Source organism: Saccopteryx leptura, chromosome 1, assembly GCF_036850995.1.
Source record: "Saccopteryx leptura isolate mSacLep1 chromosome 1, mSacLep1_pri_phased_curated, whole genome shotgun sequence".
In the NCBI taxonomy this organism is placed as follows: Eukaryota; Metazoa; Chordata; class Mammalia; order Chiroptera; family Emballonuridae; genus Saccopteryx; species Saccopteryx leptura.
The window spans coordinates 339,406,123-339,430,374 of record NC_089503.1 but is presented as its reverse complement, the minus strand read 5'-3'; the positions used below and the strand labels follow the sequence as shown (position 1 = coordinate 339,430,374).

The 24,252-nt window shown below is 38.2% G+C and overlaps 1 protein-coding gene across 6 annotated transcripts in view; it reads right to left on the bottom strand.

The window, feature by feature from the left end:
* SNX14 (sorting nexin 14) overlaps positions 1–24,252 on the bottom strand; it is a 96,497-nt gene that overhangs the window by 45,959 nt on the left and 26,286 nt on the right. For 5 of the 6 annotated variants that reach the window (XM_066358924.1, XM_066358922.1, XM_066358926.1 and 2 more), the window contains exons 7-12: positions 23,050–23,134; positions 15,549–15,705; positions 10,915–10,990; positions 9,019–9,063; positions 8,830–8,910; positions 8,332–8,446 (exon numbers count right to left, since the gene is read on the bottom strand). In XM_066358924.1, the coding sequence (XP_066215021.1) occupies positions 8,332–8,446; positions 8,830–8,910; positions 9,019–9,063; positions 10,915–10,990; positions 15,549–15,705; positions 23,050–23,134 (559 nt within the window). The remainder of the gene's footprint in view (positions 1–8,331; positions 8,447–8,829; positions 8,911–9,018; positions 9,064–10,914; positions 10,991–15,548; positions 15,706–23,049; positions 23,135–24,252) is intronic. The other variant, XM_066358923.1, reaches the window with a different exon arrangement.

The following is a 24,252-nucleotide window of genomic DNA, read 5'->3' as shown; positions in this document are numbered from 1 at the left end:
AACTCCGAGTTTTCTTAACCCCAACAAACCTACTCCAAAGCATATCATAATGAAATTGACACAAACCAACAGCAAAGAAAAAATTCTCAAGGCAGCCAGGGAAAAGAAGAATACAACATATAAAGGAAGGCCCATTAGATTATTATCAGATTTCTCAACAGAAACTCTACAAGCTAGAAGAGAGTGGACCCCAATATTTAAAGTCCTGAAAGAGAGGAACTTTCAGCCACGAATACTATACCCATCAAAGCTATCCTTCAAATATGAAGGAGAAATAAAAACATTCACAGATACAGAAAAGATGAGGGAATTTATCATCAGAAAACCCCCACTCCAGGAATTACTAAAGGGGGTTCTCCAATCAGATACAAAGAACAAAAAAAAAACAGCCACAAGTAAAAGCTCCAAGAAGAACACAATAAAACCAAATTTAAACTGTGACAACAACAAAAAGAAAGAGGGGGAGAAGATGGAGATTAACAGTAGCAAAAGACGATGGAGTGCAAAAGTACTCACAAAATAGTTCGCTACAATGAACAGGGTAGGGACCCTTTTCATTACTCAAAGGTAACCACCATTGAAAAAACCACCACAGAAGCACATGAGATAAAAAAGATAGCAACAGAGGAAAGATGTATGGAATACAACCAAATAAAAACAAAAGATAGAAAAAGAAAAGAGAAGGATCAAACAAGACACAAAACTAACAGAAAGCAATCTATAAAATGGCAATAGGGAACTCACAAGTATCAATAATGACACTAAATGTAAACGGATTAAACTCACCAATAAAAAGGCACAGAGTAGCAGAATGGATTAAAAAAGAAAATCCAACTGTATGCTGCCTACAGGAAACTCATCTAAGTAACAAGGATAAAAACAAATTCAAAGTGAAAGGCTGGAAAACAATACTCCAAGCAAATATCCAAAAAAAAGCAGGTGTAGCAATACTCATATCGGATAATGCTGACTACAAGACAGGAAAAGTACTCAGAGACAAAAATGGCCATTTCATAATGGCTAAGGGGACACTGAATCAAGAAGACATAACAATTCTTAATATATATGCACCAAACCAAGGAGCACCAAAATATATAAGACAGCTACTTATTGATCTTAAAACAAAAACTGACAAAAATACAATCATACTTGGAGACCTCAATACACCGCTGACGGCTCTAGATCGGTCATCCAAACAGAGAATCAACAAAGACATAGTGGCCTTAAACAAAACACTAGAGCACCTGGATATGATAGACATCTACAGGACATTTCATCCCAAAGTGACTGAGTATACATTTTTCTCCAGTGTACATGGATCATTCTCAAGAATTGACCATATGTTGGGCCACAAAAACAACATCAGCAAATTCAGAAAAACTGAAGTTGTACCAAGCATATTTTCTGATCATAAAGCCTTGAAACTAGAATTCAACTGCAAAAAAGAGGAAAAAAATCCCACAAAAATGTGGAAACTAAACAACATACTTTTAAAAAATGAATGGGTCAAAGAAGAAGTAAGTGCAGAGATCAAAAGATATATACAGACTAATGAAAATGACAATACGACATATCAGAATCTACGGGATGCAGCAAAAGCAGTGATAAGAGGGAAGTTCATATCACTTCAGGCATATATGAACAAACAAGAGAGAGCCCAAGTGAACCACTTAACTTCCCACCTTAAGGAACTAGAAAAAGAAGAACAAAGAAAACCCAAAACCAGCCGAAGAAAGGAGATAATAAAAATCAGAGCAGAAATAAATGAATTAGAGAACAGAAAAACTATAGAAAAAATTAACAGAACAAGGAGTTGGTTCTTTGAAAAGATCAACAAAATTGACAAACCCTTGGCAAGACTTACCAAGGAAAAAAGAGAAAGAACTCATATAAACAAAATCCAAAATGAAAGAGGAGAAATCACCACGGACACCATAGATATACAAAGAATTATTGTAGAATACTATGAAAAACTTTATGCCACTAAATTCAACAACCTAGAAGAAATGGATAAATTCCTAGAACAATACAACCTTCCTAGACTGAGTCAAGAAGAAGCAGAAAGCCTAAACAGACCTATCAGTAGAGAAGAAATAGAAAAAACCATTAAAAACCTCCCCAAAAATAAAAGTCCAGGCCCTGACGGCTATACCAGCGAATTTTATCAAACATTCAAAGAAGACTTGGTTCCTATTCTACTGAAAGTCTTCCAAAAAATTGAAGAAGAAGCAATACTTCCAAACACATTTTATGAGGCCAACATAACCCTCATACCAAAACCAGGCAAGGATGGCACAAAAAAAGAAAACTACAGACCAATATCTCTAATGAATACAGATGCTAAAATACTAAACAAAATACTAGCAAATCGAATACAACAACATATTAAAAAAATAATACATCATGATCAAGTGGGATTCATCCCAGAATCTCAAGGATGGTTCAACATACGTAAAACGGTTAACGTAATACACCATATCAACAAAACAAAGAACAAAAACCACATGATCTTATCAATAGACGCAGAAAAGGCTTTCGATAAAATACAACACAATTTTATGTTTAAGACTCTCAACAAAATGGGTATAGAAGGAAAATATCTCAACATGATAAAGGCCATATATGATAAACCATCAGCCAACATCATATTAAACGGCATAAAACTGAGGACTTTCTACCTTAAATCAGGAACAAGACAGGGTTGTCCACTCTCTCCACTCTTATTTAACGTGGTGCTAGAAGTTCTGGCCAGAGCAATCAGACAAGACAAAGAAATAAAAGGCATCCATATCGGAAAAGAAGAAGTAAAGGTATCACTTTTTGCTGATGATATGATCCTATACATCGAAAACCCGAAGGACTCCACAAAAAGATTATTAGAAACAATAAACCAATACAGTAAGGTCGCAGGATACAAAATTAACATACAAAAGTCCATAGCCTTTCTATATGCCAACAATGAAATATTAGAAAACGAACTCAAAAAAATAATCCCCTTCACGATTGCAACAAAAAAAATAAAATACCTAGGAATAAACATAACAAAGAATGTAAAGGACCTTTATAATGAAAATTACAAAGCATTGTTAAGGGAAATCGAAAAAGATACAATGAGATGGAAAAATATTCCTTGTTCTTGGATAGGAAGAATAAATATAATCAAAATGGTCATATTACTCAAAGCAATATACAAATTTAATGCAATTCCCATCAAAATTCCTATGAGATTTTTTAAAGAAATGGAACAAAAAATCATCAGATTTATATGGAACTATAAAAAACCCAGAATAGCCAAAACAATCCTAAGGAAAAAGAATGAAGCTGGGGGCATTACAATACCTGACTTTAAACTATATTATAGGGCCACGATAATCAAAACAGCATGCTATTGGCAGAAAAATAGACACTCAGACCAATGGAACAGAATAGAAAGCCCAGAAATAAAACCACATATATATGGTCAAATAATCTTTGATAAAGGGGCCAACAACACACAATGGAGAAAAGAAAGCCTCTTCAACAAATGGTGTTGGGAAAACTGGAAAGCCACATGCAAAAGAATGAAACTCGACTACAGCCTGTCCCCGTGTACTAAAATTAATTCAAAATGGATCAAAGACCTAAATATAAGACCTGAAACAATAAAGTACCTAGAAAAAGACATAGGTACTAAAATCATGGACCTGGGTTTTAAAGAACATTTTATGAACTTGACACCAATGGCAAGAGAAGTGAAGGCAAAGATAAATGAATGGGACTACATCAGAATAAAAAGTTTTTGCTCAGCAAGAGAAACTGATATCAAAATAAACAGACAGCCAACTAAATGGGAAATGATATTTTCAAACAACAGCTCAGATAAGGGCCTAATATCCAAAATTTACAAAGAACTCATAAAACTCAACAACAAACAAACAAACAATCCAATAAAAAAATGGGAAGAGGACATGAACAGACACTTCTCCCAGGAAGAGATACAAATGGCCAACAGATATATGAAAAGATGCTCAGATTCATTAGTTATTAGAGAAATGCAAATCAAAACTACAATGAGATACCACCTCACCCCTGTTAGATTAGCTATTATCAACAAGACGGGTAATAGCAAATGTTGGAGAGGCTGTGGAGAAAAAGGAACTCTCATTCACTGTTGGTGGGACTGTAAAGTAGTACAACCATTATGGAGGAAAATATGGTGGTTCCTCAAAAAACTGCAAATAGAACTACCTTATGACCCAGCAATCCCTCTACTGGGTATATACCCCAAAACCTCAGAAACATTGATACGTGAAGACACATGTAGCCCCATGTTCATTGCAGCACTGTTCACAGTGGCCAAGACATGGAAACAACCAAAAAGCCCTTCAATAGAAGACTGGATAAAGAAGATGTGGCACATATACACTATGGAATACTACTCAGCCATAAGAAATGATGACATCAGATCATTTACAGCAAAATGGTGGGAACTTGATAACATTATACGGAGTGAAATAAGTAAATCAGAAAAAAACAAGAACTATATGATTCCATACATTGGTGGAACATAAAAACGAGACTAAGAGACATGGACAAGAGTGTGGTGGTTACCAGGGGTGGGGGGAGGGAGGATATGGGAGGGAGGGAGGGAGAGAGTTAGGGGGAGGGGGAGGGGCACAGAGAACTAGATAGAGGGTGGCGGAGGACAATCTGACTTTGGGTGAGGGGTATGCAACATAATTTAATGACAAAATAACCTAGACATGTTTTCTTTGAATATATGTACCCTGATTTATTAATGTCATCCCATTACCATTAATAAAAATTTATTTAAAAAAAAAAAAAAAAAGAATGTAAAGGACTTATATAATGAAAACTATAAACCATTGTTAAGGGAAATCGAAAAAGATATAATGAGATGGAAGAATATACCTTGTTCTTAGCTAGGAAGAATAAATATAATCAAGATGGCTATATTACCCAAAGCAATATACAAATTTAATGCAATTCCCATCAAACTTCCAATGACGTTTTTTAAAGAAATAGAGGAAAAAATCATCAGATTTATATGGAACTATAAAAAACTCCGAATAGCCAAAGCAATCCTAAAGAAAAAGAATGAAGCTGGGGGCATTACAATACCTAACTTCAAACTATATTATAGGGCCACGACAATCAAAACAGCATGGTATTGGCAGAAAAATAGACACTCAGACCAATGGAACAGAATAGAAAGTCCAGAAATAAAACCACATATATATAGTCAAATAATTTTTGATAAAGGGGCCAACAACACACAATGGAGAAAAGAAAGCCTCTTCAATAAATGGTGCTGGGAAAACTGGAAAGCCACATGCAAAAGAATGAAACTGGACTACAGTCTCTCCCCCTATACAAAAATTAACTCAAAATGGATCAAAGATCTAAACATAAGACCTGAAACAATTAAGTACATAGAAGAAGACATAGGTACTCAACTCATGGACCTGGGTTTTAAAGAGCATTTTATGAATTTGACTCCACAGGCAAGAGAAGTGAAGGCAAAAATTAATGAATGGAATTACATCAGACTAAGAAGTTTTTGCTCAGCAAGAGAAACTGATAACAAAATAAACAGAAAGCCAACTAAATGGGAAATGATACTTTCAAACAACAGCTCAGATAAGGGCCTAATATCCAAAATATACAAAGAACTCATAAAACTCAACAACAAACAAACAACCAATCCAATAAAAAAATGGGAAGAGGATAAGAACAGACACTTCTCCCAGGAAGAAATACAAATGGCCAACAGATATATGAAAAGATGCTCATCTTCTTTAGCTATTAGAGAAATGCAAATCAAAACGGCAATGAGATACCACCTCACACCTGTTCGATTAGCCATTATTAGCAAGACAGGTAATAGCAAATGTTGGAGAGGCTGTGGAGAAAAAGGAACCCTCATACACTGTTGGTGGGAATGTAAAGTAGTACAACCATTATGGAAGAAAGTATGGTGGTTCCTCAAAAAACTGCAAATAGAACTACCTTATGACCCAGCAATCCCTCTACTGGGTATATACCCCAAAAACTCAGAAACATTGATACGTAAAGACACATGCAGCCCCATGTTTATTGCAGCATTGTTCACAGTGGCCAGGACATGGAAACAACCAAAAATCCCGTCAATAGATGACTGGATAAAGAAGATGTGGCACATATACACTATGGAATACTACTCAGCCATAAGAAATGATGACATCGGAACATTTACAGCAAAATAGTGGGATCTTGATAACATGATACGAAGCGAAATAAGTAAATCAGAAAAAACCAGGAACTGCATTATTCCATACGTAGGTGGGACATAAAAGTGAAACTAAGAGACATTGATAAGAGTGTGGTGGTTACGGGGGGGAGGGGGGAATGGGAGAGGGAAAGGGGGAGGGGGAGAGGCACAAAGAAAACAAGATAGAAGGTGACAGAGGACAATCTGACTTTGGGTGATGGGTATGCAACATAACTGAACGACAAGATAACCTGGACTTGTTATCTTTGAATATATTTATCCTGATTTATTGATGTCACCCTATTAAAAAAATAAAATTATTAAAAAAAAAATACACTATTCAGAAAATGAAAATGCAAGCCATAGTCTGGAAAAAAAATTCATAATACTTATAACTTACAAAAGACTTGTATCGATAATATGTAAAGAACTAGTAATTTAATGACAAAAAGAAAAACAATTCAATAAAAAATATGCAAAAGTCTTAAACACTTCGATAGAAGAATATTTGTATGGCCAGTAAGCATAGTGTTCAACAACAGTAGTGATTAGAGAAATGCAAATTAAAAGCACAAGAGACCACCGCACACCCACTAAATTGGCTAAAATTAAAAACCACAAACACCACCAAATTTTGGCAAAAATGTAGAACAAACAGAACTCTCACACATTACTAGGGGGTATAACATAGTACAACTACTTTGAAAAACAATATGGCAGTGTTTTACAAAATTAAACATATATCTACAATCTGACTCGGCAATTCTACTTCCAATTATTAAATATGTCCCCAACAGAAAGCCTCATACAGGAAATGTTAATAGCAAGTTTATTCAGAATAGCCCACACATGGAAGCAGTCCAGATATCCATCACAAGAATAATGGATAAAGAAACTGGTATACTCTTACAAAAGAATACCATCTAGCAATAAAATAACAAACTACTAATCTATAAAACATGAATCAAACTTAAAAGCATTATCCTGAATCAATAAAGCTAGGCACAAAAGAGTGTATACTATGTGATTCCATTTATATAAGGAAATTGTATAGGCAAAATTTATCTGTGGTGAGAGAAATAAGACTAGTGACTATTTTGACAGGAATAGGAGCAGAGGTGGATCATTTGGGAAGAGCTCTAAAGAAACTTTCTAGGGATGAAAATGTTATATATCTTGATAAGGTTTAGGATATCCAGATGTACAGATTCACCAAAACTGATCAAACTGTTCAAGTTCTGTAAGTTTCATGTTTAAATTATACTTAAATTTTTAAAACATTAATCTTTTTATAGTCCATAGTGCCTCATAAATCCAATAATGTAAGATGTTACAGATATTAAAATCATAATGAAACATTTTACTTTTACTTAATCAAAATAATCCTTAATGAAAACTAAGACAAAGTGCTACTGACATAAACTAAAGATTGATTATATTTTCATTATACTTAATCCTTAGTAGTTTTTTTTTTATTGAAGTCAGTAATAGATTATGTCCCAATCTAGAAAGAGTGGACACTTGAAAGACAACTCATAGGTGCTCTTAGACTATCTAGTAAAAGGCCCTGGCCAGTGCCTCAGTAGATAGAGCATGCCTATAGTTAGAAAGAAGATGAGCTGCACAAATTAATCATCAGTGTTTTACCTTAAACCAGAAAAAGTGCAAACTAAACTCAAGCCATCAGCTCAGTATATGGACGTCTCAGGTTCGATCCCCGGTCAGGGCACACAGAAGAAGCAACCATCTACTTCTTTCACACTCCATCTCTCCCTTCTCTCACTCTTTCCCTCTCACAGCCAGAGGCTCAATTAGTTCAAGCATGGCCCCCAGCACTGAGGATAGCATGACAGCCTCAGGCACTAAAAATAGCTCAGTACTCCAGCATAGGCCCCAGATGGAGTTGCCAGTCTGGGTGCAAGTGGGTGTCTGCCTCACTACCTCCCCTCCTCTCACCTAAAAAAAAAAAAAAATCTAGTAAATAAAATTCAGTATGACTGCAACATCAGATCTGATCTAAATATTCAAATATATTTAAAAATTTTTAAATGACTTTAATAGAGTACAGAGGTAAGCCTCACCCACAGTCAGACAAATCTGCAACACATGCACTGCTCCTTCTTGTTTAAGGAAGTTCATAAAGCGAAATAATAGATCTTGCTGCTCTCTGATTTGTTTCAATTCTAACTTCAGCACCTAGATACAACATAGGAGGAAAAGTCCGTTAAGGCTATATAATAACATGATAAAACTGTTTATATCAAAAGTAATATGGCCCAATGGCTCAGTACGTAGAGCATTGGCCCAACAATGTGGATATCCCAGGTTCAATCCCTGGTTAGAGCACATATGAGAAGCAACCATCTGCTTCTCTTCCCCTCTCGCAGCCAGTGGCTCAACTGCTTCAAATGTAGGCCCCAGGTGCTGAGGATAGCTTGGCTGATTCGAGCATCGGCCCCAGACGGAGTTGCCGACTGGATCCTGGTCAGGGTGCACGCAGGAGCCAGTCTCTCTATCTCCCCTCCTCTCACTTAAAAACACAAAAAAATGTAATATAAATTGCTTTTGAAAATACTTACAGATGGCTTTTTATTTCTAGGTTCTGCAAATTTTTGCAAGAATGGAACCAAAGGGGAAGGTGGTTCAGTTGCTTTTTCAGGCTTTAAAGAAAGAGAATCAATTAATTTATGTAAATTTTCATTGATCTGACAAATATGTATAAAAATTCAATGCCATGTGAAGTGTTTTCTAATATGTTAAATACTCACTGGACTGTCATCTATGAAGATGATAAGCAAATGATTCACAGTATCCTAACAAAAAAATCATAAACACAGGTCAGAATAATCTCATTACTACATTCTGAACAGAATTCTCACAGCTTTTAACATATTATGGAAGTTTCTAGAAAATTATAAAAACAAATGGCGCAATGGTAAGCATGTGCACTTATTTCATACAAAAGGACTTTTTAAAAATCTATAATGCTGATCTTATCTTTTATGAAAAAAGCCAAAAGTTATTCTGACTTTGGCATTTAAAATGTTTATAAAATAGCCTGACCAGACGGTGGCGCAGAGGATAGAGCGTCAGACTGGGATGCTGAAGACCCAGGTTCGAGACCCCCGAGGTCGCCAGCTTAAGCTCGGGCTCATCTGGTTTGAGCAAAGAGCTCACCAGCTTGGCCCTGGCCGGTTGGCTCAGTGGTAGAGCGTCGGCCTGGCATGCGGAGGTCCTGGGTTCGATTCCCGGCCAGGGCACACAGGAGAAGCGCCCATCTGCTTCTGCACCCCTCCCCCTCTCCTTCCTCTCTGTCTCTCTCTTCCCCTCCCGCAGCCAAGACTCCATTGGAGCAAAGATGGCCTGGGGCACTGGGGATGGCTTTGTGGCCTCTGCCTCAGGCGCTAAAATGGCTCTGATTGCAACAGTCCCAAGATGGGCAGAGCATCACCCCCTAGTGGGCGTGCTGGGTGGATCCCGGTCAGGCGCATGCGGGAGTCTGTCTGACTGCCTCCCCGTTTCCAGCTTCAGAAAAATGCAAAAAAAAAAAAAAAAGCTCACCAGCTTGAGCCCAAAGTCGCTGACTCGAGCAAGGGGTTACTCAGTCTGCTGAAGGCCCGTGGTCAAGGCACATATGAAAAGGCAATCAATGAACAACTAAGGTGTTGCAACGCTCAACGAAAAATTAATGATTGATGTTTCTCATCTCTCCGTTCCTCTCTGTCTGTCCCTGTCTATCCCTCTCTCTGACTCTCTCTGTCTCTGTAAAAAAAAAAAAAAGAGTTTATAAAATATTCCTGTTTCTTCAAAATCTTATTGGATCAAAAGCAAAAGCAACTTGCCTGACCAGTGGTGACACAGTGGATGGAGTGTCCACCTGGGATGCTGAAGTCCCAGGTTCAAAACCCGAGGTCAGCAGCTTGAGCACAGGTTTGCCGGCTTGAGTACAGGGTTGCCAGCTTGAGCGTGAGATCATATGATCCATGGTTACTGGCTTGAGCCCAAGGTCGCTGCCTTGAGCAATGGGTAACTAGGTTGGCTGAAGACCCCCTGCTCAAGGCTTGTATGAGAAACAATCAATGAACAACTAAAGTGCCACAACTATGAGTTAATGGTTCTCATCTCTCTCCCTCTCTCTCCCTTCCTGTCTCTGTCTGTCTCTCTTGAAAAAAAAGGGCAACTCAAATGTCTAACAAGAAATAAATGAATAAGCAAAATGATTTATATACCTATAATGGAATATTATTCAGCCTTAAAAAGAAATAAAATTTAAAAAAAAATTAAAAAAAAACAAAACAAAACAAAACAAAAGGAATAAAATTTCAATATATACCACAACATGGATAAATTTTGAGGACATTATGCTAAGTGAAATAAGCTAACCACAAAAAGACAAATACTGTATGATTCCATTGATATGAAGTATGTGGAGTAGTCAAATTCATAGACACATGAATAACATGGGGACTGTAAAGAGCAGGGGGGAGAGACAAATAAAGAATTATTGTTTAATGGGTATAAGAGTTTTGTAAGATGAAAAGAGTTGTGAAAATGAGTAGTAGTAACAGTTGCTCAACATTATGCATGTACTTAATACCACTACTATAAAAAAACTTAAGATGATAAATTTTAACCACAATTAAAGAAAAAAATTTAAGTCTTACTGGATCAGCTAGGAAATCCAAAGAAGGAAGGAACACTGAACCAGAGAGGATCTCTCTTAAAAGTAAGGTCAGGGATCTGAAAAAAGAAAACAATCGTATTTATACTTAGTAATCTACATCAGTTCTTACCTGGGAACCTTGTTAAGATGCAAACTATGGCCCTGGCCGGTTGGCTCAGTGGTAGAGCATTGGCCTGGCGTGCAGGAGTCCCGGGTTCGATTCCCGGCCAGGGCACACAGGAGAAGCGCCATCTGCTTCTCCACCCCTCCCCCTCTACTTCCTCTCTGTCTCTCTCTTCCCCTCCCACAGCCAAGGCTCCACTGGAGCAAAGTTGGCCCAGGCACTGAGGATGGCTCTGTGGCCTCTGCCTCAGGCGCTAGAACAGCTCTGGATGCAACAGAGCGATGCCCCAGAGGAGCAGAGCATTGCCCCCTGGTGGGCATGCTGGGCGGGAGTCTGTCTGACTGTCTCCCCGTTTCCAGCTTTGGAAAAATGCAAAAAAAAAAAAAAAGATGCAAACTATGATTCAGCAGGTCTAGGGTGTGTCTCAAGATTCTGTATTTCTAAAAGGCTCCCAAGTAATGCTCATGCTACTGGTTCAGACCACACTTGGAGTCCTTAATTGGCTAAAGAGAATACTTTTTAAAAGAAAAAAATTATTTCCTTATCAGAAGGGACTTAGGTGAGAATTAGAAAACACTTTCCACCTTGAAATATTTAAAATGTTTAATATAATTTTAAAGTAATGTTTAAAACAAATATGTTTAATAGTATAATAATTTTGCAATTATAATATTTAGATTAATATTATAAATTAATTTGTTTAAAATAAAATATCTGAATTAAAACAGGGTAAATTTTAAAATTCTTTAAAATAAAAAATTTAAATAAAGTAATATTTAAAGTACATCAGAAAAAGTAGGTCATGGTTTCTTCTATAAAGATTGTTAGGGCCTGACCAGGAGGTGGCGCAGTGGATAGAGCGTCGGATTGGGATGCGGAAGACCCAGGTTCAAGACCCGGAGGTTGCCAGCTTGAGCGCCAGCTCATCTGGTTTGAGCAAAAGCTCACCAGCTTGGCCCCAAGGTCACTGGCTCGAGCAAGGGGTTACTCGATCTGCTGAAGGCCCACGGTCAAGGCATATATGAGAAAGCAATCAATGAACAACTAAGGTGTTGCAACAAAAAACTGATGATTGATGCTTCTCATCTCTCTCTGTTCCTGTATGTCTGTCCCTATCTATCCCTCTCTCTGACTCTCTCTCTGTCCCTGTAAAATAAAATAAAAAAAATAAAAAATAAAATTTTTTTTTAAAAATTAAAAAAAAAAAAAGATTGTTAGGGTCCTGGCTGGTTGGCTCAGCTATAGAGCGTCAGTCCGGCGTGGGGATGTCCCAGGTTTGATTCCCTGCCAGGGCACACAGTAGAAGCACCCATCTGCTTCACCACCCTTCCCCATCTCCTTCCTCTCTGTCCCTCACTTGCCCTCCTACAGCCAACACTCCACTGGAGCAAAGTTGGCCCAGGGCTGAGGATGGCTCTATGGCCTCCGCCTCAGGCACCAGAATGGCTTCAGTTGCAGCGGAGCAACGCCCCAGATGGGCCAAGCATCGCTCCCTGGTGGGCATGCCGGGTGGATCCTGGTCGGGCACATGCGGGATCTGTCTGTCTGCCACCCCCCACCCCTCTCCTCACTTTGGAAAAATACCAAAAAGAAAAAAGATTGTTAGGGTAAGACTAATGAAGTAACTTTATGGAATAATCTAAATGTCATATAACTATTCTTCCCATGTAAATAACTTAAAACCCAATGTGTCGGCCTGACCTGTGGTGGCGCAGTGGATAAAGCATCAACCTGGAAATGCTGAGGTCGCCGGTTCGAAACCCTGGGCTTGCCTGGTCAAGGCACATATGGGAGTTGATGCTTCCAGCTCCTCCCCCTTCTCTCTCTCTGTCTCTCTCTCCTCTCTCTCCCTCTCTGTCTCTCTCCTCTCTAAAAAATGAATAAATAAAAATAAAATAGAATGTTAAAAAAACAAAAAAACAAAAAACAAAACCAATGTGTCTATATAGTTTGTTCAAACTGTTTCTGCGAGTGAGTCATAATGTACGTCTTTGAAAAGGAACACCAACCTAAGACATTTTTTTTGATACATTATCTCTGGCAAGGGAAACAAAAGAAAAAAAAAAATAGGACTACTTCACACTAAAAAGTTTTTGAAAAAAAAAAAAAGTTTTTGCACCTTTAAGAAAAAGAAACCACCAACAAGATAAAAAGACAGCCCTGGCTAAGTAGCTCAGTTGGTTAAAGTATCATCCTGATATGGAAGGTTGTGGGTTTGATCCCTAGTCAGGGCACATACAAGAATCAACCAATTACATAATGCAAAAATAAGCAGGACAACAAATTGATGTTTCTCTTTCTCTCTCTCTCACCATTCCTCTATATAAAACAAAAAATCAGTAAATAAAAATTTAAAAATAAACTGAAGAAAGCCATGGCCAGTTGGCTCAGTGGTAGAACATCATCAGCCTGGCATGTAGATGTCCCAGGTTTGACTCCCATCAGGGCACACAGGGGAAGCAACCATCTGCTTCTCCATCCACCTCCGTCCCTTTTTCTCTCCCTCTCTTTCTCTCTTCCTCTCCTGCAGCCATGGCTCAGTTCAAGCGCATTGACCCCGGGCACTAAGGATGGCTCCGTGGAGCTGTCACCTCAGATGCTAAAAATAGGTCGGTTGTGAGCATGACCCCAGATGGGCAGAGCATCAGCCCCAGACAAGGGTTGCCATTTAGATCCCAGTCAGGCCACATGGGATCTATCTCCCCTCCTCTCACTTGGAAAAGAAGAAAAAATAAATAAATTTTTAAAAATAAAAATAAACTGAAGGAAAAGGTTTTAAAAAAAATAAGACAACTAACGAAATGGGAGAATGTATTTACCAATGATAAATCTAATAAAGGGTTCATATCCAAAATTTATAAGCCTTATAAATTCAACACCAAAAACAAACAAACAATCCAATTAAAAAATGGACAAAGGACCTGAATAGACACTTCTCCAAAGAGGATACTGTATACAGATGGCCAATGTGCATATGAAAAAATGCTCAACATCAGTAATCATCAGAGAAATGCAAACTAAAACCACAATGAGATATCACCTCACACCTGTCAAAATGGCGCTCATCAATAAGTCAACAAACAAGTGTTGGCTATGACCATAGTGAACTCTCATACACTGTTGGTGGGAATGCAGATTGGTGCAGCTACTGTGGAAAATGTATTGGAGTTACCTCAAAAAATTAAAAATGAAACTGTTTTATGTGTGAGAGATTCCACTTCTGGAAATATATCAGAAGAAACCCAAAACACTAATTCAAAAGAATATATGCACCTTTATGTTCATTGCAGTGTTAGTTACAATACCCAAGATTTGGAAGCAGCCCATGTGTCCATCAGTAGATGAGTGGATACATTTACACAACGGAATATTCTCGGCCATAAAAAAGAAGGAAATCCTACCCTTTGCGACAGCATGGATGGACCTGGAGAGCATTATGCTAAGTGAAATAAGCCAGTCAGAGAAAGACAAGTACTATATAATTTCACTCATATGAGGACTCTGATGAACAAAATTAACACACAAAAAAGAACAGATGACAGCTGTCGGAGGAGGGGAATTAGGTGAAATAAGTGAAGGAATTAAGCAAAAGAAAAAAGAACCTCATAGACACGGACAACAGTATGCTGATTACTAGAGTGAAAGTGTGGTAGGGGAAGGTAGAAGAAAGTAAAGGAGGATAAATGGTGATAGAAGAACACTTGACTTGGAGTGGTGAACACACAATACAATATACAGATGATGTATTATAGAGTTGTAAACCTGAATCTATGTATTTTTATTAACTAAAGTCACCCCAATAAATAACATAAATAAATAATTAAAATTTTTAAAAAAACATTAAAAAGAACACCAAGGAAGTAACAAAGTATAATTATCTTTTTTTTTCTTAAGTATAAAGTGGGGAAGCAGAGAGACAGATTCCCTTTATGAGCCCCAACCGGGATCTACCCAGCAAGCCCCTATGGGGCAATGCTCTGCCCATCTGGGACTGTTGCTCCGTTGCTCAGCAACCAAGCTATTTTAGCACCTGAGGCAAGCCATGGAGCCATCCTCAGCGCCCTGGGACAACTTGCTCCAACCGAGCCATGGCTGCATGAGAAGAGAAATAGTGAGAAAGAAGGGGGGCAGTGGAGAAGCAGATGGTTGTTGTTTCTACGTGCTCTGAACAGGAATCAAATTCGGGACATCCACACGCTGGGCCACCGTTACATTGCTGAGTCAACTGGCCAGGGCCTAATTCTCTCAAATAGGAAATTTAATTGTATTCATATTTATGACTGCAAAAGATTAATTTTAAAAAATCTAAGCAACACAACACATCACAAATACTCAGCTCCTAAAATGGCATTTTAAGACCCAATAAATTATATTTTTTAAATAGAATAAAATATTATTCACATCATAGGCTAACCTCAAATTTTGGTGTACTAATACTATGATTAAGAATAGCAATATTCATATGGCATGGTATGCAAAAACTGCTATGACATTTTCCAGTCTATTTATACCTGCAGTCTGTTGCTTTAGGAGGCAAAACATAAGGAAAAAGTAGTTCAGTGAGTTTCCTTAAATAATGTAATTCATCTCTTCGACTCCTCAAAGCCACATGAAGCTCTGGACCATATTCTTCTAAAGCAGCTTGCTGTAAAAACTCTGTATTTTCTACTATAAATACAGATAAAAAAAATATTGAGAAAAGTTAAACAACATTAAATAAATTCAGTCATTTCCAATAACATATAGAAAATCATTTAACACAGTCATTCCTTTCCTAGTCTTCCTTTTTATTTCATTATGTATTTTACTGGAAAATTTTTCACATAAAGAAAGCAATTTTCCTCTTGGCTGAAACCTTATTCAATTATTTTATTTATTGTTTTAGAGAGTGAGGATTGGGGTTGGGGGAGAGAAAGAGAAAAAGAAAGAGAGAGACAGGAACACTGATCTGGGATCAAACCGGCAACCTCTGTGCTTCGGGATCACTCTCTAACCAAGTGAGATATCTGGCCAGGACCCTTGGCTGGAACTTTTGAAATATTTTAGTTAAAAAACCCTGTCCCGGTCCTGGCAGGTTGGCTCAGCAGTGGAGCGTCGGCCTGGCGTGCAGGGGACCCGGGTTCGATTCCCGGCCAGGGCACATAGGAGAAGCGCCTATTTGCTTCTCCACCCCCCCTCCTTCCTCTCTGTCTCTCTCTTCCCCTCCAGCAGCCGAGGCTCCATTAGAGCAAGGATGGCCCGGGCGCTGGGGATGGCTCCTTGGCCTCTGCCCCAGGTGCTACTAGAGTGGCTCTGGTCGCGGCGGAGCGACGTCCCGGAGGGGCAGAAACATCGCTCCCTGGTAGGCAAAGCGTCCGCCCCTGGTGGGCGTGCCGGGTGGATCCCGGTAGGGCGCATGTGGGAGTCTAATTGTCTCTCCCCGTTTCCGGCTTCAGAAAAATACAAAAAAAAAAAAAAAAAAACCCTGTCCCCTTTTGCAAACAAGAATTTGAACTCATGTCACTACTTTTCAAGGTATAGTAAATAAAAGCAAATGTTTTTAAAAAGTTGAGAAAACATTTTCTAGCATTATACAAGGTTTTAGTTATCAAATATACATCCTCTGTAGACACACACACACACACACACACACACACACACACACACAGAATAAAACCTTTCTTAAAATTCTTATTGTCTCTGCTTTTATGCCATAATCATTCAGGTAACCCTTTAAAGAAAATGGCTTCCTTGGTTAAATTCTGTATCTTATGCCCAGAGGTACAAAGTTGTGTAAGGTGAAACTCCATGAACAGGTATATTACTTAAAAAAATATTAATTGATGATAAAAAGTTACATTAACAGAAATTTTTCTTAAAAGATCAAGAAGTAAATATTTTAAAACTTAAAAGTAACAGTACTGTTACTCCTTTTGACAGCCCTCAAAAGCCCAAAAGAAAAACAAGTCATGCTTTCTTTATGTGCATTTCATGACAATTTAAAAATCACGGAATCTGTGAAGGGAATCTTAACCCTAATTCAATGGCATTTAATTTTGACTATTTACTTCTATTTGTGTGTTTGTGTGTGTGTGTGTGTGTGTGTGTGTGTGTGTGAGTGACAGAGACAGAGAGAGGGACAGATAGGGAAAGACAGACAGGAAGGAGAGAGATGAGAAGCATCAGTTCTTTGTCGCAGTTCCTTACTCTCCTTAGTTGTTCATTGATTGCTTTCTCATATGTGCCTTGACCAGGGAGCTGCAGCAGAGTGAGCAACCCCTTGCTCAAGCCAGTGGCCTAGGGCTTTAAGCCAGTGCCCACGGGGTCATGTTTAGGATCCCACGCTCAAAGCAGATGAGCCCGTGATCAAGCTGGTAACCTTGGGGTTTTGAACCTGGGTCCTCCGTGTCCCAGTCCGACACTCTATCCACTATACCACTGCCTGGTCAAGCTTTACTTCTATTTTTTTTTTTTTTTTTTTTTTTGTATTTTTCTTAAGCTGGAAACCGGGAGAGACAGTCAGACAGACTCCCGCATGCGCCCGACCCGGATCCACCCGGCACGCCCACCAGGGGCGACGCTCTGCCCACCAGGGGGCGATGCTCTGCCCCTCCGGGGCATCACTCTGTTGTGACCAGAGCCACTCTAGCGCCTGGGGCAGAGGCCAAGGAGCCATCCCCAGCGCCTGGGCCATCTTTGCTCCAATGGAGCCTCGGCTGCGGGAGGGGAAGAGAGAGACAGAGAGGAAGGAGAGGGGGAGGGGTGGAGAAGCAGATGGGCGCTTCTCCTGTGTGCCCTGGCCGGGAATCGAACCCGGGACTTCTGCACGCCAGGCCGACGCTCTACCACTGAGCCAACCGGCCAGGGCCTACTTCTATTTTTAATGGAAGCACATTTATCCAAAAAAAACCCATCATATACATTCTAATAATGAGTACTAAGAAGATAAAGGAATGCTATCTATGCCAGAGGTACAAAAGCAGGATTGGCAAAGAAAGGCATAGTTTTTATAAGACATACATTTTATTTTATAATTATGCAAATATTTTCCAAGCATTCTCCCCAACAATTTGGGGTACTGGACTTTTTAAAATTTATATTTTGAGCAGAGATTTAACATAAGACTAAGTATACTAAATCTCAGCTCAACTTCTTTACTTGACATAATCTTAAACAAATGATATAGTCCTTTTGAGCTTCAGTTTCCACATCAGTAAATAATAAAGTAGTTATTAACACTGAAATGTCATTCAAAATGTGTAATTACAATATCTGGTATGATTAAGCATTCACATGTAATATATATGATATATAAATTAAATCACTGGATTGGAATTTAGTCAACATTTGTCAGATGTGAGAGATTTTTAGACACTCTAGAAAATGAGAAAATAAAGAAAGCAGGCAAAAGAGAAATAAAATACAGAAAGGCAAAACCTTAATTGGGAATATAAGCAAAATATAAATGTGGGAAACAGGGCATAGATTAATCCCCACTATTCACCAGTGTATCTACTGCAAAGCAGTCAGCAGGTTTCAGACCACAAAAGGAAAAGTCCCTAAAATCCATGACAAAGAGATAGCATCAGGATGAAAAACTGAATCCTTCTGCATAATTATTATTGAATTTAAATTAAACCAATGCTATATATATATATATATATACACATTTCTTTTCAACATTCTGTATGGGCCATGGAAGTATTTACATAGAGAGAAAACATCAATACAAGGTGAGGCAAAAGTAGGTTTCCAGTTGTGAATGCAAAGCACAGGGTTTATTTTATTCTTGTATTATTTTCCATTTGAACAACTAACTGTAGACATACTTTTGCCCCACCTTGTGTAATTCCTACTCTCAAGAGACAGTTTAAGGACAGGACACGGAGAGAGAATAAATGTGAAGAAATGAACCTTTAATGATTTTCTGAGGTATGCATAACTGTGGGGCCAAAGAATTTAGAGAAAAAAGTCACGCATTAAATGAAAAATCAAAAATCTGAAAACCATTTTTGCAATTTTATCTAATTTACTTTCATAGTTACAGAACCTCTAGATCAGGGGTCCCCAAACTACAGCCCGCGGGCCACATGCGGCCCCCCGAGGCCATTTATCTGGCCCCGCTGCATTTCTGGAAGGGGCACCTCTTTCATTGGTGGTCAGTGAGAGGAGCATAGTTCCCACTGAAATACTGGTCAGTTTGTTGATTTAAATTTACTTGTTCTTTATTTTAAATATTGTATTTGTTCCCGTTTTGTTTTTTTACTTTAAAATAAGATATGTGCAGTGTACGTAGGGATTTGTTCATAGTTTTTTTTATAGTCTGGCCCTCCAACGGTCTGAGGGACAGTGAACTGGCCCCTGTGTAAAAAGTTTGGGGACCCCTGCTCTAGATAAAAGTCCTCATGAATTTCATTAATTACAATGTTATTAATGAATCCAATCTAGCATTTAATGATGATTTTTTAATTGAGGACCACTTTTTACATGAATAGCAGCAAATTAGCAAACTTTGTCTTGCAAAGATTCAACAATAAATTTTAGTAAAACTGGTCTGCCTATAAATATAAAACAACATTCTCACAGACCCAAAATAAGTTGAGAATTTTATTAAACTGATTAATTCAACTAAAAATAAAAAGATGACTCCATTTACTCATAATCTGAGTTCAAAGTGTTTGTCTTTAGGAAAAATAAGAACTATAATTAAAATCTTTTCCCAGCCCTGGCTGGTTGGCTCAGTGGTAGAGCATCGGCCTGGCGTGCAGGAGTCCTAGTTTCGATTCCCGGCCAGGGTACACAGGAGAAGCGCCATCTGCTTCTCCACCCCTCCCCCTCTCCTTCCTCTCTGTCTCTCTCTTCCCCTCCCGCAGCCGAGGCTCCATTGGAGCAAAGTTGGCCCAGGTGCAGAGGATGGCTCTGTGGCCTCTGCCTCAGGCGCTAGAATGGCTCTGGTTGCAACAGAGCAACGCCCTGATGGGCAGAGCATCGCCCCCTGATGGGCATGCCGGGTGGATCCTGCTCCGGCACATGCAGGAGTCTGTCTGCCTCCCCGTTTCCAACTTCAGAAAAATACAAACAAACAAACAAACAAACAAAATCTTTTCCCTTACAAAAACCAACGTATGTTAACAGCTTTATTCATAATTGCCAAAGTTTGGAAGCAACCAGATGTCCTTCAATAGATGAACTGATAAACAAAATGTGGTACATCTATACAATGGAATATGAACAGTAAAAAGAATAGACATAAAGGAAACTTAAATGCATATTTTTAAGTGAAAGAAGCAATTCTAAAAAGGCTACCATATGATGTCCAACCATATGACATTCTGGAAAAGGCAAAACTGTAGAGACAATAAAAATATCAGTGCTTGCCAGGGGTTCACAAAGAAAGAAGGAGGAATAAATAAGTAAAAGGGGATTTTTAGGACAGTGAAACTATTCAGTATGATATCATAATGATGGATCGATGGCATTATGCATTTGTCAAAACCAATAGAATATACACTAAAGAGTCAACCCTAACAAAAACTATAGATTTCAGTTAATAATAATGTATTGTTATTTGTATATCAATTATAACAAATATAGCAACATAAAAGATGTTAGTAATAGGGGATTGTAGAAGATATATAGAAACTCTTATTCTTTCTGTTCAATTTTTCTGTAAACTTGAAACTTCTTGAAAAATAAAATTTACTAATAAAATAACCATTTTTCCTGTGTTCTTTAACAGTAAAGTAACTTTAACAAAATGCCTACAACAAAGTTAATATCTCCTAGTGTTTTTGCCAGTAAAAGGACAATGATTTTAAAAGTTAAATTTTTATTTAATAATTACACATTCAAAATTCCACTTTTTAACTATGTTGAAGTAAAACTGTTTTTACTAACATTGTAAGATGAACACACAAAAAAATTTTAAATATATAATTTGAAATGTTTCTCTTCCTGAGGAATGCTTCATACCAAAGAACAAATAAACTAATAATTTACTTTAATTTAAACTCTGCCTAGGACATAATTTCCTCAAGAATACTCTGATTATATTCACTGATAATTATGACAGAGGAAAAATTGGTTTCATGCTTAAATGAGTCTGGGATGTGCTGGGTTAAACAAAGTTAAAATTATTTTTGCTGCAGGACTACTCCGAGATTTTGGTATACTAGCACTTACTGGAAATTTCCAAAAGGGGAATACACTATGTAGTAATTAACAGAAAATATGACTATAAAACCTGTTCTACATAGTCATCTTACAGAGAATAGTATTCTGCAAAACATATTGGGAAAACATTGACAAAGAATACCAAATACAAACTCAAAAGAATTAAGTTTGACAAAGAACAAAGTATACAGCATGAAACTATATTGTTAAAAAGGAACATTTCAAGGAATTAAACAAAGAAAAAAAACTCATAGACACAAACAACAGCACGGTGATTACAAGAAGGAAAGGCGGTTGGGGAGATAGAAGAGTGTAAAAGGGGATAAGTGATGATGAGGTAATGAACATATAATACAATAAACAGATTGATGTATTACAGAATTGTATACCTGAAACCTATATAATTTTACTAACCAATGTCACCCCAATAGATTTGATAATTTTCTTGCACTTTGATTTTTTTATTGATTTTAGATAAAGAAGGGAGGGAGGGAGACAGACAGACAGACAGACAGGAACACAGATCTGTTCCTGTTTGTGCCCTGACTGGGGATCGAACTGGCATCCTTAGCACTTTGGGATGACACTAACCAACCAAGCTATCCAGCCAAAGCTAAATTCAATTTTTATAAAAGATACATTTCAGCCCTGGCCAGATAGCTTGGTTGGTTAGAGCATCATCCAGATACACAGAGGTTGCTGGTTTGATTGCAGGTCAGAGCACACAGGAAAACAGATTGATGTTTCTGTCTTTTTCTCTCTCCCCCTTCATCTCTCTCTAACATCAATAACTATATATGTTTTTTGTTTTTTTGTTTTTTTTGTATTTTTCTGAAGCCGGAAACGGGGAGAGACAGTCAGACAGACTCCCGCATGCGCCCGACCAGGATCCACCTGGCACGCCCACCAGGGGCGATGCTCTGCCCCTCCTGCCCCTCCGGAGCGTCGCTCTGCCACAACCAGAGCCACTCTAGCGCCTGGGGCAGAGGCCAAGGAGCCATCCCCAGCGCCCGGGCCATCTTTGCTCCAATGGAGCCTTGGCTGCGGGAGGGGAAGAGAGAGACAGAGAGGAAGGAGAGGGGGAGGGGTGGAGAAGCAAATGGGTGCTTTTCCTATGTGCCCTGGCCGGGAATCGAACCCGGGTCCCCTGCACGCCAGGCCGATGCTCTACCGCTGAGCCAACTGGCCAGGGTCACTATATATGTTTTAAAGAAACATTTCAGCTTGATATAAGAGCAAGAAAAGTCTTAAATGAAGATTTCATTCATTCAATCAAAAAAATTGATCATTTGCTATGTGCAAATCATGACAGTATAAAGGCCAAAACACATATGAGAAACTGCAAATAGGTTATCCTGAATTAAGCATAACGCAGAGTAAAAGACAACAAAATATTTGACCAGGTAGAAAAAGATTTAAATACACAGTTTAGTCTCTACAGCAGTCATTTACTTTTGTTTAGTAGGGAGGTAATGTACAAGAATTGTGAAATTAACAGTAATCAGTAGACAGGATGGGCAGTACATAGGATAGGTCAAAACTGTGAAATCATTAAGGGGAAAGAGGTGAAATGCATCTCAGAAAAAGTAATGAAGGCAATAGACTATTATTATTCAAAAAACACAAAAGTAATCAACAATATATCTAAAAGTTACCTGTATTTTAATTTTTATAAATTCTTGAGTTTTCACAATCATTTATATGATTAACTGTTTTAAAAGATTTCAGTTTGAAAGAACACTCTTACAGCATTTGTGAATGTATCAGTTAATGTATCAGTACTCATACTAAAATATTTAAGGTGAAATTTGGTATATAAAAACAAAATCACTCAAATTTTATAGTAGAAAATTATATTACCTTTCTGACTGGCTTTAACTATCACTTCTATATGCTTCATTGCTGCTTTTAATAATTTCTTGGTTATAATAGATGGAATATCAACCTAGAAAAATTCAACATTAAAATAAAAATTTAAAAATAATTATCATTAAGTTACAATGGCAGAACACTGTATTTTTTAAGCTTTTGGAACATATGGTCTTCAAAGTTATAGGTATCATTTGGAATCTTTCAAAAAATTTAAAAAGTATTTTATATTCTTAGATCATACTAACTGTAACTTTAGAAAATTTTCTACCACAGTAAAGAAAATCTTAACATGCATACCCTACATACTAAAAATTTCTCATAAAATATCTTTATTCATGACATTGCCTTGTTTTATTATTTTTTAATATTTTATTTATTGATTTTAGAGAGGAGAGAGAGAGAGAGAGAGAAATGGTGTGTGGTTGGGTGGGGATAAGGAGTAGGAAGCAGCAACTCATAGTAATTGCTTCCCATATGCGCCTTAACCAGGCAAGCCCAGGGTTTTGAACCTGCGACCTCAGCATTCCAGGTCAACACTTCATCCACTGTGCCACCACAGGTGACACTCAATGTGTTTTAAATGCATTCAAGGACAAACCTGAAGGAACTTATTATCCCTTTGATATAAACTTATGTTTACTAAGGTTACCTGAAAATGAACTTTTTCCTTCAGCTTACAAAATAAATTCTGGTTTTAAGGTTTATGAAAGTGCCTGACCTGTGGTGGTGTAGTGGATAAAGCGTAGACCTGGAACACTGAGGTCGCCAGTTTGAAACCCTGGGCTTTGAGACCCTGGGCTTGCCTGGTCAAGGCACATATGGGAGTTTATGCTTCCTGCTCCTCCCTCCTTCTCTCTCTCTCTCTAAAAATGAATAAGTAAAATCTTAAAAAAAAGATATATGAAAGCCTCTGAGCACGGGCTCATTTGGTTTGAGCTTAAGTTCACTGGCTTGAGCATAAGATCATAGACACGACCCCATGGTTGCTGGTTTGAGCCCAAAGGACACTGGCTTGAGCCCAAAGATCACTGGCTTGTAGCCTAAGGTCACTGGTTTGAGCTCAAGGTCGCTGCCTTGAGCAAGAGATCACTGGGCTGGGCTGGAGCCCCCAGTCAAGGCACCTATGAGAAAGAAATCAATGAACAACTCAGGTGCCACAACTATGAGTTGATGCTTCTCATCTCTCTCCCT